Below are 17121 nucleotides of genomic sequence, written 5' to 3'. Positions count from 1 at the left end.
TTGTAAAACGCAAAATCAATGCGAACAAGATTATTATTATTATTATTATTATTATTATTATTATTATTATTATTATTATTATTATTATTATTATTATCATCTCCAACATTAAAATGAAATCTTCCACTTACTCTTTCGTGGTTTCTCAGGCTGTCCTGAGAGAGCGGCGCTTACTGTATGTCTGTTTATAGTGTATGTGTTACACACTTCAAATAAGTATATATATTCAGTTATTATAAACAAAATACAATGCCCCGATTTCACCAAAATCACCTCATAAAAAGGACACATTTTTGTAAGGACTCTTTTTGACAAGCTCGTCCCTTCAAGGTGTGAAGTTTGGTTTTCATGGCTTCTCCGTACTTTTGAAAGCTTTGTGAATGACACGTGCGCTGTATTTTGAAAGGGATTACTGTACCTGCTCGAGACGAGGCATAAGATGAGTAAATATAATATTAATTTTAGACCTGCAATACAACATTTAAACATGCATTATCTAGTCTAGCGTCCACTCCAAAGTAGAGTAGGTTTCGCCCCGAGTAAATGTCATTCCTAAGATCCGCCCAGACGCATATTCATGTTAACACATCCATACAATATGTGCAGTTCTTCTTTACATAAAAAAAGGCAACAATCCGTTATTGAATGTAACTGTTGTATTTAATAACAGGTATTCAAGAACAAGAACACGTTTGATGAACTCTGTCTCAGCTCTCAACTCCCCCAATTACTGGTCGCACACGCATTAAACACGTCACGCAGCTGCTGAATGCAAACATACCCCCGTATGCAAGAACACATTCACATCGACTTCATGGAGTAAAGTTATGCAGTAAACCTGTAAAATATAGTAACGACAAACTGTTGTAAACTATTGTGCCTTGTCGCTGTGATACTAAGATTTAAATAAATAAATAACACTTTGTAACACAATTTTTGTTCCTGGGTAGTAAGTGTTATTTCCTAATTGCTTATGCCTCAAAAGTATAGAAAATGGCTATTATTCCCCACAAACTTTGCTTTTGTGACCAGGACAGTGATATTTCAAAATATCACTATTTCCAATGGGACAATGGGCAAAAGTGTGTCTTTTCGTTCACATAAACGGTAAAAAACCAACAATTATGCCATAATTAACATGTATTTATACTAAAGTAAGTACAAAAATGATTACTAAAAGATTTAGAAGTGAGTATTTAGTTTTCGAGATGCTTTACGATGACCATAATGTCATATTAGCATTTAGAGCTTTTTGATGAAAAACTATATTGTTATTAGTGTAATCAGTGCAACTTTTGACAGTTGACGGGGGGGGGGGGGGAGGTGGGGAAAAAATTTTTTACAAATCTAGACAACAAACCACTGGCCAAACTATTCGGTCAGACTTTGTAACTATCATGTTTTAGGGTGGAAATCCTGATGGCTGGGTGGTCTCAGGTACTATTGCTTTTAAGTCGCAGTCTCACCCAACAAGGCACCTTTTCTTTCTGTATTTTTTCTTTTTCTTTTAGTTAAGCTTCTACTGTAAAGTAATAACTGTCCCACTTGAATTCCCTGAATTGAAATACATAACCCCCTTTCCCAGTGCAGTTTTTAAGAAGTAAATTAGACAAGTCTAAAAACAAAGATGTTTTGTAGAACCATTTTATTCTATTTATAATTTATAATACCATACACCTATATTTTTCTGGAAATGAATTAAAGTTTCAGATAACATATTGTATCTGTATATTTTATAATATTTACAAACATAAGTACTAATGCTGTGTTAAGAATTGTATGTTTAACTTTATTATCTGTAACGTAAACAGTCTGCGTGCCATATTGAGGTATATTTGGTACTTATCAATGAATCAACAACAACATTATCTATGTGTTTGCATTATCTGTGTTTAAATACATTATACAGGAATGAGAGACAACAATTTTTGTTTTGTGTACTTGTATCCTGCATTGGATAGCAGACAACTTTTTACTGTTAAATTCAGATAAAACAAAGTTAATTCTTTTGGAATCCAAGAGTGAACTAACTATACAAATCCATGTGTTTTTCCAATGGACAGCTTCTCTTACTCACAGAAAGCTGAAATGAGGAAGTTAAGTGTCATTTTTGACCCAGATCTTTCATTCAAACTGCATGTTAGGAATGTCACCAAAGCGTAATCTTTTCACCTTACAAATATTGTTAAAGTAAGATGCTTTCTTTTGCTGTTGGATGCTAAGAGCATCATCTAGGCTTGATTTATTGCAAAGTATTGTTTACAGGTATCTCAAGCTATGTTTTACCCTGATTGCAGCTTCTACAAAGTGCTGCGGCTAGGGTTTTAACAAAACAAACCAAAAGAATAAATAAATACATAAATTCCCCCTGCTACCAGCCCTACATTGGCTCCCAGTGTGGTCTAGGATAGATTTTAAACTTCTACTCTAACATATAAAGCCCTAAATGACCTGCCCCCGTCATACTTTAGGGATCTTTTAGCTCCTTCTATTGCTGGGCGGCCTCTCTGATCCCAGGATGCTGGGCTGCTTACTGTCCCAAGGGCTTTCAAGAAAATCACACAGGTGGTAGAGCGTTGAGTTATAGGGCACCTGTGCTGTGGACTGTACTGTAGAACACAGGTGGAACACTCTCCCTGGACCTAAGAGATGCCTCAAACATTGCAATTGTTATGATCTACTGCTTCCATTTTTTATCTGACTGTCATTTTTATTGAACTGTTTATCTGTTTTTACTGTTTTTATTTTTATATACTAGAGTTGTGTTACTCTTTTCATACTTTTTTTTGCAGTTTTATTGTTAATGTCGTGAACCGTTGTTTTCTGTTAAGCGTCTTGAGATACGTAAAGTTTGGGCATCCAAAATTTAAAAAATGCTACAATCATCAGGGTAGCAGATCATGTAAATTAATTTGGAAGCCAAATATGTAAGTAGTAGTAGTAGTATAAGCAGAAGAATACATTAAAAATAACCAGATAAAAAAAGAAAGCCAGTAATTTCAGACTTCATATTATTATTAGATATTTACACCGCAGCCAGGGAATGAAGAGAAATGCTCCATGCTCACATCCAACCCCTGTCTTAAGTAAAGAGTGTGACATGTTAATCTCAACATTTCAGAATACTTGAGTATTTGAGTTACTGTTTCATATATTGACATGTAAAACCATATGAGACAGCTGGCTGAGTGGTGACATCAGGCCAGAAAGAAACACACACAGTACTGGAGGTAAAATGATGAAGACGCTTGCTTGCACCAGTTTATTGTAAATAAAAATGTTAACAAAACAGAAAACACAGACTGAACAAACAAAACGTCTCATTGGCCAAAGTAAACAGACAGACAAACAAAGTGGATGAACACTAATCAATTACAGAGCTGGAGCTTCCAGCACGAAATAGCAATTGTTATTTTCTAGAAATCTTACTCTCTTAACTCCATCCGTCCTCCAGTCACAAACACACAACCCCAAGTGAGTAAAAACATGCTGTTTTTATGCAGCTGTACCGAGACTCGATTGCTAATCAATCATTCAACTGGAATCTCGGTATATCAGCATGTGAATTAATTTGTGCCCTTCCCGTGCTTCTATAGAAATACTCTTTTAATTTGCACGTGAAGTGATTTGTGCCATCCTCAAGTCTAACTACAAATTACACTTTATATCACCTGTGCACATAACCCACATTATAATCCGTGTACATTATACATAAACACCAAAATGTACACACTACATACAACATAAAACACAAAAAATACACACAGGGGCGGGGCACCTTGCCACAAAACAGAACAGGTTTTATTTTTGTTTGTTTTTTAATAATGACAAAATCAGAAACGCAACAATCACAGAGCGATCCTGTAAATTTCAGTTTCATTTTTGTTTAGCATTTCTGCTTTTTTAGTCACATGCATTTACTAATTTCAGAGTTTTAAATTTTTATATTTTTCAGTAATGCTGCTGCTCCTAGCGAAGTGTCTGGATACTGTGTGCTTTTTCAACTGAGAGCGGAAAATAAAATCTCTCTTATTGAGCGCAGTGAGTCAACTGCTCCCCTGTGTGAACCCGAAGGTGTGACACCAGATTTCCTACCTGATCTTCTCACACCCACTACAGTGAAACAGGTTTATTTCGATAGTGAATTTGCTGGTGTGTTTTAAGATGGTGTAACCGTTTGAAACTCTTCCCACACTGAGTGCAGCAATATGGCTTCTCTCCTGTGTGAATACGACGGTGTCTTTTCAGATCTGTAGAGGTATTGAAACTCTTTCCACATTCAGAGCAGCAGTAGGGTCTTTCCCCTGTGTGAATTCGGTGGTGTCTTTTCAGCTCCGTTGATGTACTGAGACTCTTCCCACATACAAGGCAAAGATGCAGTTTCTGTCCTGTGTGAATTTGCTGCCGTCTGTCAAAGTGGTCAAAACCCCCCTCTTCAATGGGGTCAGATTCACGTTCAAGAACCTCCTCTTTAATGATGACCGGTTCAATTCCAGGGATCTCTTCATTAATGTGGACAGGATCTAGTGCAGGTTCCTCCTCCTCCTTCCCTTCAATAGATGTCAGCTCTGTAGCCTGCTTTGGACTCCTACACCATTCCTGGGCAAAGAGCTCCACTTGAATGGGAGCTGATTCTGCCTTCGACCCTTCCTCAGCATGAGGGACAGCATTTCTCTGTGCAGGACCTGTGTCAAAGAGAAGAGTGAAACACTGTCAAATCTACATCACAAACTGTTCATTCCAAATTACACAGCCAGTAAGCATAATTGTGAACTAATGTGCCTTTGTTATCAGAAACAGCTTCACGTGTTTTACTTGCAGCTATTAGAAAGCTCTTCCGAGGCGATGTTAACACCACTGTTGTCATCTCCTTGTCTTTCACAAGAATGTGTGAGTAAGTGTTGCCTCTAAACAGTGTTCCATTATTGTATCACTCAACAATCATACTTAAACAATCACTAACAGAATTGCAGTTGTGTGTACCGAGTCTTAATCAGATACAATAGCATTCAATAATGTGATCAGCATGTTTGAAATGTTTGGTTGCAGTTTGGCGGCTTGCTTTATGTCCCACTTCATGGTAATAAAATACATCCTGGAAGTGAAAGGATTACAGCACAAGAGACACACAGTTCAATGCAGCCCTCTTTATCTACGCCTCCCAGGAGGATCTAGTGCAAGTGCAGCTGTATTATACTGACGAGAGAGCAGCGCCAATAGGACACAGGCAGCACTCTGTACGGGGTTTCTTATTACAGTGCAGTAAGGATCCCCTAAAGGCTGCTGCCAGTAGTTTACTCCATTCCTGAAGAAAGCAACGCGGCAGTATGAAATATCTGCTCACCTTCCACTGCGTGTCTCCACTCCGCTGCCCTTGTGTGCTCCAAACTGCGCTCTCCCTGCTCCAGCTCGGGTACATGAATGATATCAAACCCAACCCCGCAGTATTGTTCACTGGTGTTCGTGAGAGATTGTGTAAAGTTTTTATCGCCAGTGCTCGTGTATTCTCCGCCCCGCATCGATTTCAACTCGCTCTCCGCTATTTCCAATCGCAATCTCACGCTTTCGAATTCGTGGTCTCTCTCGTCCAGTCTGAGGTGGAAAACTGCACATTTACTGTCCACGAACTTTGCTAATGCAGACATGACGCTCAGCACAGCCGCTTTCACTGCAGGCTCGATAGCAGAGGCGAGTTCTTCTTCCAGGAGAGACGCGGAGGATGCGCGCATATCCATCTCTTCTTTCATTTCAGAGACGGGCCTCACTCTCCCCTCTTTCATTAATGCAAACACAGCGGCTTTTCTTCTGTTCTGGGGAAGACTGTCTACACTGGAAAACTCGCACAATGTAATCTTTACTGAACTATCAGCAGCTCTCTTACACACCAGATTCGAGTAATTTACTGACTGGAATCTGCTGTAAACAAGGAACGAGGTCAATTTCAACTCTCGCAATACCCGTTACAATGTCTCTTCTCCTCTCAAAAGCACATACGGTCTACTTCCGTGTTGTACTTCCTGAACGATCAACAATCGTCTTGAACACGAATAGTTGTTGATTAAACTAAGCGCAGCATGTGCACTACATTAGTGTCTCCTCTCACACACAGCGACTACGTACTTCCGTGTTATTATTTTCAGATTCTCCAGAGCAGAGACTATAACATTGTAGCAGCTAGTCTGTTACACGCTGGTGCCACCTACCGGAAACTCGCTGCCTTACAGCCCGCCGAGTGGGGAAGAGATTGGTATGTGATAGACAAAACATAGAATTATATCGTTAAATCACTAAAGATTGCAATATTTATATACGTTTCTACAATTACACACGCCTTGCAGAACGTGTATTTATAATGCTGTAGCCTGATATTGCTTTGAAACAAAATTAAGAGTGGAGTTTGCAACATTGTAGGTTCATTGTAGGCCAGCCCTGGGAGATACCACTGCTCCTTGATCTCCTCAGCCAGACAAGAGGCTCCTTCTGGCACCCAAAACCGGGCCAACTCCAGCTATGGGACTGGCACCCTGAATGTTCTGTCTGTAATCTGTACACTGCAGAATGCTAGGGCATCATCCATGAAGGGACTGTATGCCTATAAGTGGAGATATTTTCAATATTGGTTTATGATCAGAGGTCATCACCCCATTTATATGCCATATAGCAACTATCCTACAGTTTCTACAAGCTCTGTTAGAAGAGGGCAGACTCCCCTCTATGCTGAAAGTGTACCTGACAGCTAGATCTGCATGCCATGTTCCCATTGACTCAGTTTCCCTGGGCACTCATATTCTGGCGACCCAGTTAAACCTCAAAAGCCATTTGAACAAACACACAGTAATGGGGAGGTCAGATTGTGTTTATTGTTGGTGTTTCTTCGTGCCTATGGGAGTGATGCAGTCATGACTCCCACCTTGTTTCAGAGAAGTCTTGTCCGGCAGTATTTACAGTAGACGTGAGATTGAGACACTATTAATGAATGACCATTCTGTGACATTTATGATTTCCATTTTAGTAACTGATAAAAGCAACCATGTAAACGTCCGATTGATAATCATAGCAAGGCAACATCTGCGCAGCTGTTTCTGAAGGACCACAAAACTGGTTACTAAGCAACCCGGCTCAGAGCTTTTAGTACATCAGTTAAATTGCCATAAAAAAACTCTCTGTAAAAAACAGTATTATTTAAGAACCATGAATAATAATAATAATAATAATAATAATAATAATAATAATAATAATAATACATGGTATTCAAATATTTCATAAACATTCAGGGAATATCCATCCATCCATTATAATTAACCACTTAATCCTTTACAAGGTCGAAGTGAGCCGGACCCTAACCCAGCAGACACAGGGTGTTTGCTACGGCGAAATCGTAGCAGTTCACATGTCTGCAAGTTTCAAAATAATGTACCACTAACAGCGGGTCAGATTGGACTGCTCGGGGCAGGACGCAGGGAGAGGAGCGGGAGTGTTTGTGTTAGGTATTGGGGTTTGTGTGTGTGTCAGCTCGTTACGTGTCTTGGCAATGCTAGCGTACTGCCTAGAGTGTAACGTCCGTAGTGCTTCTGTATGAGAGAGGGCTCTGTTGGCTGTACTGTTATTTGTGTTCGGTTCTGCCAGTCAGTTTCTTGCCCAGGACCGAGGGTCTGAGCGATTGGTCAGTATGTATGTAAATCTCCCTTTGTGTGAGCCAATAGGACTGTTTGGGATCTCTGTTTGACCTACCATCGCGCAGCAGGGTGGTGTGATCGGTGCTGTCTACTGCTTTATGTATCTCTTGCCGGGGGGACAAAACAGAAAACATCATTTTGCCTGTTTCCATTTTCAATTTAAAAAAATAAATAAAAAAAATTGAACTGCATCACGCGTTATCGTATTTCATTCCGCTGTGGACCAGATACGCATCAATAAAATGAGCTTGTTATCATATTATCCGTGTTTTATTAATGCAAACTCTTGAAACAAAACATGTTGGAAAACAGATTTGTGCATATTTGATTGTTATACAGGTTTTACACAACTATTTGTTTGTGTGTGTATATATATATATATATATATATATATATATATATAATATATATATATATATATATATAATATATATGTATGTGTATATAGATATATATAGATATATATATGTGTGTGCATGTGAGACACACACAACAATCTATCTATCTATATACACACACACACGTATGAAAATATGAGTGAGTAAATGCAGAGTTAAGAAACTCACTAACCCAAAAAGCATTGTCTTGTACGACGCAAAATTAATGGATTAAAACTCTTGCTTGACACAGTGGGTGGCTCTTAAAAGAGCCTTTGTGTTCAAATGTAGCCGATGCAAATCCTTAACCCCCGAACCCGTACAGAGTGCGCCCCTGGCGCTTCAGCGCATACACCACATCCATAGCGGTGACGGTCTTTCTCTTGGCGTGCTCAGTGTAGGTGACGGCATCCCGGATCACATTCTCCAGGAACACCTTCAGCACCCCGCGGGTCTCCTCATAGATCAGCCCGGAGATTCGCTTCACTCCTCCGCGGCGAGCCAGGCGGCGGATAGCAGGCTTGGTGATGCCCTGGATGTTATCACGGAGCACTTTGCGATGACGCTTGGCGCCTCCTTTCCCGAGTCCTTTACCGCCTTTGCCTCTTCCAGACATACTGCAGCGTTGTATTTAAAAATCAAAAACACTATCACTCAAACATGCGCTGAGGTTCTCTTATATAAACCCAGATCGGACCTGATTGAAAAACAAGCCAGCAAGGAAGAGCGCGCACATCTTAGTCCCGCCCACCGAAACTGCTGGCTGGCATTCACTGGATAGAGTTGCTGATCAACAACGCGAGTGGGGATTAATATATTGAATTGTTTTTTTTACCAGTACTTGGTGCAGGTGTTTTAAATGTCTATATTACAAGGACAGAAGAAACAGCTGGGTAGATTCATTATACTTCTTCAAAATATGTTGTTTCACGTTTTTTCAACGTAATGGTTACTTATTTTCTTGCGTATTAAAGTTGTATTTGAATACATGTTTATACACAAACACACATACGCCCATTCAGAATATTAGGAAAGAAACAACTTTTTTTCTCACAACACGATAAAGACAAGTAGTACAATTGAACAAAGTAATTCTCACAATCGATTACAATGGGGCGTTCCGGCAGTGTGGGCTGCAGTGTGTTAACCGCACCGCACATAAAGAGGATTAAATGTCCAGTTTCACAAACCTCACGCTTCATACTTATTAAAATGTGCTTGACTAGCCTTCCCGTTTGTGAAACGAATCAAACAGTTACTTTAAATAATACAATTATTATTTTATATTTAAAAAATGTAGCGAAGTACTGAGCGAGCAGTTTGGTTTAGCAGGAAGATAGTACAGTTTTCATCACCTCAACTGAAAATGCATTAAAATCTCTGATTAAAGAATAAGTTGTAACATAAACACAGCCCTTCTCTTTTGGTCACCTCTGTTGTTTGTGTTTATTTGTTCTTTTTTGACTATCAAATTGTATATTTTGTGCAGGTAGAAAACACAAGCCAGGACGTGTTCACAGCGAGAATGATGCCAGCGGGTCGGTTGAGTCTACACGGTTCTCATCGTGTCATTATATTCCGCTCTCCGCTTTCCTGCTCATATTCTCTGATACAGAAGAGACTAGTATTGTGCGTTTTTATTATTTATAGCTAAAAAAATCTAGAAATGGCAGAAACTGCTCCAGCACCAGCCGCCCCTGCCCCTGCTCCGGCTAAAGCGCCCAAGAAGAAGACCGCCACAAAGCCCAAGAAATCGGGTCCCAGCGTGTCGGAGCTGATCGTCAAGGCTGTGTCTGCCTCCAAGGAGCGCAGCGGGCTGTCCGTGGCGGCGCTCAAGAAGATCCTGCAGGCCGGCGGCTACGATGTGGAGAAGCACAACTCCCTCGTCAATAGAGCCCTCAAGAGCCTGGTGACCAAGGAGACCCTGCTACAGACCAAGGGCACCGGCGCCTCGGGCTCCTTCAAGCTCAACAAAAAGGCGGCTGAAGCCAAGGACAAGGCGGCCAAGAAGAAGGCAGCTCCCAAGAAACCAGCAGCAAAGAAAGCGGTTGTCAAGAAAACAACGAAAAAGGTTTCAGCGAAGAAAGCAGCGACACCCAAGAAGGCTCCTACGAAAGCGAAGAAACCGAAAGCTGTAAAGAAGGCGCCCAAGAGTCCGAAGAAACTGGCTGCCAAGCCTAAAAAGGTCGTAAAGAAGAGCCCGAAGAAAGCGAAGGCAGCGCCTAAACCTAAAAGGGTGGTCAAGGCAGCCAAACCCGCAGCGAAGAAGGCGGCTCCTAAAAAGAAGTGAGCAGTTAAAGCGACGATGCAAACAATGAACCCAAAGGCTCTTTTCAGAGCCAACACATGTTTCTAAAAAGAGCAGATTTCCCTTTTATGCATAATAATCGTTGCACTTATGTGGTGTTTTAGCACGCAGTTTTTCAGTGTAATCAAGTAAACCATTCGCTCCGTAAGTATAAATCACGATTAAATTGACTAGGGATATTAACGTTGTTCGCTGTATCTGATGGCAGATCCTTGTTTTTGTCCAAGCGCCAGTTCATTTTATGTAAACAACGATCAACCATAATTTCCATGACATGAGAGTAGATGTTGAACTTCATGCCGATTTGAACTCGGTTCTCGACAAGATAAGCACCAACTAAGACGTAGCTTTGCAGTAAACTAATGTGATCCATCTGCATCTCTATCCATCTGCACTGTTACACAAGTTAGTTTTAAAGAAATAATGTTTGAGAACAAGCGAAACAAACTATACTTTCATTATACTATTGGTAAAAATGTACTACTGCTAAAAAATAAACAATATAGAACACCTAACCTACATAACGTGCACCTTGCATCTAGACTTTTTTAAAGCTATTGGAATATAACTCATTGAGAGGAGTGTATGGCTCTGAAAAGAGCCTTTGGGTTTCACTGTGTTTTAAGGGTTTTGCAGTTTAAGCGCGTTCTCCGCGGATGCGGCGGGCCAGCTGGATGTCTTTGGGCATGATGGTGACTCTCTTGGCGTGAATGGCACACAGGTTGGTGTCCTCAAAGAGCCCGACCAGGTAAGCCTCGCTAGCCTCTTGCAGCGCCATGACAGCGGAGCTCTGGAAGCGCAGATCAGTCTTGAAATCCTGAGCGATTTCTCTGACCAGCCGCTGGAAGGGCAGCTTGCGGATCAGCAGCTCGGTGGATTTCTGATAGCGCCGGATCTCTCTCAGAGCCACAGTGCCGGGTCTGTAGCGGTGAGGCTTCTTCACGCCGCCGGTAGCGGGAGCGCTCTTTCGGGCAGCCTTGGTAGCGAGCTGCTTCCTGGGCGCCTTTCCACCGGTGGACTTGCGAGCGGTCTGCTTGGTTCTTGCCATCTTTGAACTCTACTACACAGTACTGTAAAAAAAAAAAAAAAATACAATGTGAAACAAGCATGCGATACCAGAGACTATATAGAACGAACTGAGCTGTTCGGATAGGCTGTGAGACACTTAGGGCGGGTTTATGCTCCTCATTGGTTGTATTGCACAATCTCGATGATTGATTGGAACATTTGAATTCTGCGCGCATTCTGTTAAGCAGTTTTTGTTTCTGAGTCTTTGGCGCCTTTTTAATAAAGACAGTCATTCAGGGAACACATTACCAACCCCCAGTGTTAAGAAATACATTCCGTTCAAATCAAGCAGCCTGTGTTTAAAACTGTAACAGAAAAAAAGCTTAAAAAAAAAGACAAGCAATAGTTATGGACGGTGAGATATAATAGATGATAAACAGATAGAAAGAATCCAAACATGTATCCGAACTCTAAAGAAAATAGCCCCATTTTTTTAATCATACTAAAATCATACACAGAATCATGCATAACTGTCCCGACATCAAATCGTACTGTGCTTTGTATTTGCTCTCATTAGGACTTAAGTGATTGTATTTTGTATCTTGCTCTTAATTATACTGTAATTCTTGATATTTTTTTTTTAATGCAACTGTAAGTCACCCTGGTAAGGGTGTCTGCTACAAAATAATAATAATAATAATAATAATATAATAATAATAATAATAATAATAATAATAATAATAACCACCAAGGAAAATAAAGATAGTGTGTTTATACCCACAATAAAAACTAAAACACGAGGGGGATTTCCAACTGGAAGCATATTTCAATGTAGTTCGATCAGATACAGAGTAAACCAGTGGATTGATATTGTATCGAACTGTCTCCTTGTAAGGAACGTGGCATTGATGTGGGAAATGTCAGCAGCAGCCGCTCTACACTGTGGCGGGTATGAAGAGATACTGTAGCGCTGTACTGCTCACAGGAAGTATTCATTGTTGCAATTCTCACTACAGTACTTTATTATTCGCAAACAGTAAAACAAGTAGATTCAGTATTCTGTTATTCTCAGCTGGATGTGCATTTCAAAGTAGCTCCGTTGGAGACAAAGTAGCCAGTACATTGTTACTGTGTCGCAGTGTTTCCTTCCAAAGATACCTGGGGAATGTCAGCAGCGCCCGCTGTGGCAAGGCCTGTGTTTGATATCGCTACAGACAGATACACTGTAACCATGCACCACACACAAACTTATCATCGCTGCAATTCTCAGTTTGATATTATTCAAACAATAAAAAGAAAACGATTAGTTGCACTTTTATCGAAAATATGGCTGGCTCTGAAAAGAGCCTTTGGGGGTTTATAAGATCTAAAAGCGGCGTCCGAGTGATTTACTTCTTGGCTGGCTTCTCGGTTTTCTTGGGCAGCAGCACGGCCTGGATGTTGGGCAGCACTCCGCCCTGAGCGATGGTCACGCCTCCCATCAGCTTGTTGAGCTCCTCGTCGTTGCGCACAGCGAGCTGCAGGTGACGCGGGATGATTCGGGTTTTCTTGTTGTCCCGGGCGGTGTTCCCGGCCAGCTCCAGGATTTCAGCAGTCAGGTACTCGAGCACAGCGGCCAGCTAGTCCGGGGCTCCAGCGCCGACACGCTGGGCATAGTCTCCCTTCCGCAGCAGCCTGTGGACACGGCCGACTGGAAACTGCAGCCCGGCCCTGGAGGAGCGAGTCTTTGCCTTAGCACGGGCTTTACCGCCGGTCTTTCCTCTTCCAGACATCTTCCCTATAGCGCAGAATATCACAACAATAAATGCGCGTCTGCTCTCCTTGTATTTTATACACACTGGCTCATTATTGACTGGACAAAACGTTGCAAAACTTATTACAATGTTTAAACGACATCTCGGATAAGGGCTGGCAGTATTTAATTAGCATTCTCATTGGTTGTATCTTTCCCTGCCTGCTGTAGATTGTCTCTCTTGTCTTGCCTCCGAAACAAGCAGTTGTTTGTCTTTTGTTTCCTCTTGGCGCTAATTATTTATTTGGAACAAAGTTGCAAACAACGTGTAACAGTTTCGAAGTGTTTAAATCCACGCTGCTCCACAGGCATGCGCGAGTTTAATTACAATTCTTAAGTTTCGGTTTACGGGTTTCATTGCAATTAACCAGAAAGCAGATATCGTTGACGGTCCCGTTTGTTTATATGGTGTAATGGTTTTGGCAGCTGCAATTATACCAGCTCACCGTTCGGTATGAATTGTGTTGCTGTTACCTCACGCTGGCAGCCAAATACTAGTTATATATATATATATATATATATATATATATATATATATATATATATATATATATATATATATATATATATATATATATATATATATTAGTTGTGCTCTACCATCAGTGCTGATCTAGGCCAGTGAATGATCAAATGCTACCCTATGAATCCATTGTATCTGGAAGCCTGTAAAAATAAACTGAATTATGGGTTCATTAATTAATTCATATATGAAGTCAAAATTAGAAACAATGTGTTTATGAATGTGAAATTGTAGACCAGCTTACAATTCACTATAAATATTGTTAGTATTGTCAATCTGGCACTCAAATGCTAGTTATTTATAGGGGGCGGGTAGTTGTAGAAGTGCATTCATTTATTTGTCAGATATAAGTAATGTGTTTTTTGGTCTTGATTGCATGAAACAATGAGGTTATCTTTCTCTAATACTCTAAGCCATAAAACCTATTTTGCTCCAGGGTGTAATGTTAGTGTTTTTGTTTGTTTGGTGGTTTGTTTGTTTGTTTGTTTTCTATACAATAAATCGGTGGAGTGCTCCTTAGTGCCTACATCCTTAGTGGTTGTGACATAGTTAGCTATCCACACAAGAAATTAAAATGAAGAGCTCTGAAAATAACCATTGGGAATGCAGATAGACTTCCAGCTCTTGGCATGTATGGGGAACCAGGTGATTGTCTGTAAGTTACTGAAGAAATTATAACGGCTGCTAGAAATTTTTTTGGTGCTCTATATTGGCCAAGTAGGCTTTCACGGTAACCTTGACGATCTACGTGTACATGTTTTTGCCACAAAACAAGGTGATCTGAGATGCCTGGCAACTACAGAGAATGCACTTCGCCAACATGCACTGCATGGTCTTAATCAAATAGCCATAAGCAAACAGGCTCACAAACATTTTACTCATTATTGTAAATGTAAATGGCAAACCAACGACTGTCATGATGCTAAAAGATGTAAATAAATCAAAAGGCTGTTTATGTATAGCAAGCAGGTGCCTTACTGGCTGTGTAAGTGCAAAGGCCAAAATGAAGTGCATTGTTGCATGTGCAGGAAATTCAGATAGGTGTGGTCGAATCTCATGGCAGCACAATCTAGCTACAGTACAAGAAAGCAATAGTGGCTGAATAATCAGATTCTCATTACCTTCTGCAGATATGTCCCTGTCTACTGAAGCATGGAAAATAACAAAGTAACAAATAAAACCTCTTTATTTATAAAAATACATTAATGGAAATGGCCTTTCATTTATAATAATTTATAGACTGTATGGGATATTTTGATGTCTCTGAACTCAGAATTGCACACAATGTGAGATAGACAAAAAAATACATAACTTAATGTATTCAATTACATTCTAAACAGTGAAATACTTCATTTTTAAACCTACGGTTGTAAAACAGAAACAACATTTGACTGTTGGATTATGCTGCGGGGCATGTTTTGTTTCAGTTCACAAAAGCTACAATTTCTAGTTGAAAATACCTTTAAAAATGCTTGCTATTCAAAACCAGTACAGAGTTAGTATTTAAAAGAAGAATTTATGAAGATATAAAGAGAGCTAATAAAAAGTGTTGTATTACTATAGTATAGGTAATGTGATGTTTTCATTGACACATATCGTGAAAACTATGTATTTCTGTGATTTAAAACAAAGTTGAAATCAAAGAAAACTTATTTGCCTTTTTTTTCATTATTATTATTTTTTGAAAAATAAAAATTGACATCATTAAAATAGTGAATTCTTTTTTTTTTCCATATTTTGGTAGGCTTCTTGAAAATCGATGTCTGGATCGCTGACTACCAGGGTTTCCATGGTAACTGTGGGAGGGGTCTGGTAGGTGGCGCCGGCGCTGTAACAGACTGGCTGATACAATGTTGCATTCTCTGCTCTCAACAATCTGGCAATAATAACACGGAAGCACACGGTCTTTGTTGGCGAGAGGACACACGCATGCGCTGAGTAGCTTCATCAACAACTATTCGTGTTTAAGACGATTGATGATCGTTCTGGAAAGAGAAGAGCGGACTGCGAGTTTTCCAGTATAAACAGTCTTCCCCAAAGCAGAAGAAAAGCCGCTGTGTTTGCATTAATGAAAGAGGGGAGAGTGAGGCCCGTCTCTGAAATGAAAGAAGAGATGGACATCTGCGCATCCTCCGCGTCTCTTCTGGAAGAAGAACTCGCCTCTGCTATCGAGCCTGCAGTGAAAGCGGCTGTGCTGAGCGTCATGTCTGCATTAGCAAAGTTCGTGGACAGTAAATGTGCAGTTTTCCACCTCAGACTGGACGAGAGAGACCACGAATTCGAAAGCGTGAGATTGCGATTGGAAATAGCGGAGAGCGAGTTGAAATCGATGCGGGGCGGAGAATACACGAGCACTGGCGATAAGAACTTGACACAATCTCTCACGAACACCAGTGAACAATACTGCGGGGTTGGGTTTGATATCATTCATGTACCCGAGCTGGAGCAGGGAGAGCGCAGTTTGGAGCACACAAGGGCAGCGGAGTGGAGACACGCAGTGGAAGGTGAGTAGAAATTTAATACAGCCGCGTTGCTTTCTTCAGGAATGGAGTAAACTACTGGCAGCAGCGTTTAGGGGATCCTTACTGCACTGTAATAAGAAACCCCGTACAGAGTGCTGCCTGTGTCCTATTGGCGCTGCTCTCTCGTCAGTATAATACAGCTGCACTTGCACTAGATCCTCCTGGGAGGCGTAGATAAAGAGGGCTGCATTGAACTGTGTGTCTCTTGTGCTGTAATCCTTTCACTTCCAGGATGTATTTTATTACCATGAAGTGGGACATAAAGCAAGCCGCCAAACTGCAACCAAACATTTCAAACATGCTGATCACATTATTGAATGCTATTGTATCTGATTAAGACTCGGTACACACAACTGCAATTCTGTTAGTGATTGTTTAAGTATGATTGTTGAGTGATACAATAATGGAACACAGTTTAGAGGCAACACTTACTCACACATTCTTGTGAAAGACAAGGAGATGACAGCAGTGGTGTTAACATCGCCTCGGAAGAGCTTTCTAGTAGCGGCAATTAAAACACATGAAGCTGTTTCTGATGACAAAGGCACGTTAGTAGATAAAAAGGAAAACACGTTTCTGAGTGCAGTGTTATTGTGCAGAACACCGAGATTTTGTGGCAGGACCCTACATATGAGTTTATTTTAGTAAAATTTCAGTTCTGTGATATTCTGGTGGATCCTGAGATGTATTTACAGAACACCCTGAGGGAGGCACTCCTCGCATTATAATATCAGGTTACTGGATGTGCAATCTGCAAGGAACACAGTTTATGATGTAGATTTTACAGTGTTTCACTCTTCTTTGACACAGGTCCTGCACAGAGAAATGCTCTCCCTCATGCTGAGGAAGGGTCGAAGGCAGAATCAGCTCCCATTCAAGAGGAGCTCTTTGCCCAGGAATGGTGCAGGAGGAAGG

At 40.7% G+C, this 17121-nt stretch overlaps 3 protein-coding genes and 1 pseudogene across 3 annotated transcripts; 1 reads left to right on the top strand and 3 right to left on the bottom strand.

Moving 5' to 3' along the window:
- Nucleotides 1-3284: 3284 nt before the first annotated feature.
- Nucleotides 3285-6119, bottom strand: LOC121307391 (zinc finger protein 41 homolog). Its single transcript, XM_041239600.1, has 2 exons — nucleotides 5345-6119; nucleotides 3285-4685 (listed from the first exon to the last, which is right to left on the bottom strand). Exons 1-2 carry the CDS (start codon nucleotides 5778-5780, stop codon nucleotides 4114-4116), a joined length of 1008 nt encoding a protein of 335 aa, XP_041095534.1. The 5' UTR covers nucleotides 5781-6119; the 3' UTR covers nucleotides 3285-4113.
- A 2047-nt stretch (nucleotides 6120-8166) lies between these two features.
- Nucleotides 8167-11425, bottom strand: LOC121307331. The gene is made up of 3 exons (XM_041239509.1): nucleotides 11005-11425; nucleotides 9742-9910; nucleotides 8167-8674 (listed from the first exon to the last, which is right to left on the bottom strand). Exons 1-3 carry the CDS (start codon nucleotides 11407-11409, stop codon nucleotides 8358-8360), a joined length of 891 nt encoding a protein of 296 aa, XP_041095443.1. The 5' UTR covers nucleotides 11410-11425; the 3' UTR covers nucleotides 8167-8357.
- LOC121307404 (histone H1-like) lies at nucleotides 9676-10839 on the top strand. Its single transcript, XM_041239614.1, has one exon. The coding sequence runs from the start codon at nucleotides 9720-9722 to the stop codon at nucleotides 10341-10343; it is 624 nt and encodes a 207-aa protein (XP_041095548.1). The 5' UTR covers nucleotides 9676-9719; the 3' UTR covers nucleotides 10344-10839.
- A 1281-nt stretch (nucleotides 11426-12706) lies between the features above and the next one.
- Nucleotides 12707-13159, bottom strand: LOC121307419 (annotated as a pseudogene).
- Between the last annotated feature and the right edge of the window lie 3962 nt (nucleotides 13160-17121).

Source organism: Polyodon spathula, chromosome 55, assembly GCF_017654505.1.
Source record: "Polyodon spathula isolate WHYD16114869_AA chromosome 55, ASM1765450v1, whole genome shotgun sequence".
NCBI classification, from domain to species: domain Eukaryota; kingdom Metazoa; phylum Chordata; class Actinopteri; order Acipenseriformes; family Polyodontidae; genus Polyodon; species Polyodon spathula.
This window is presented reverse-complemented; position numbering and strand designations above follow the sequence as displayed.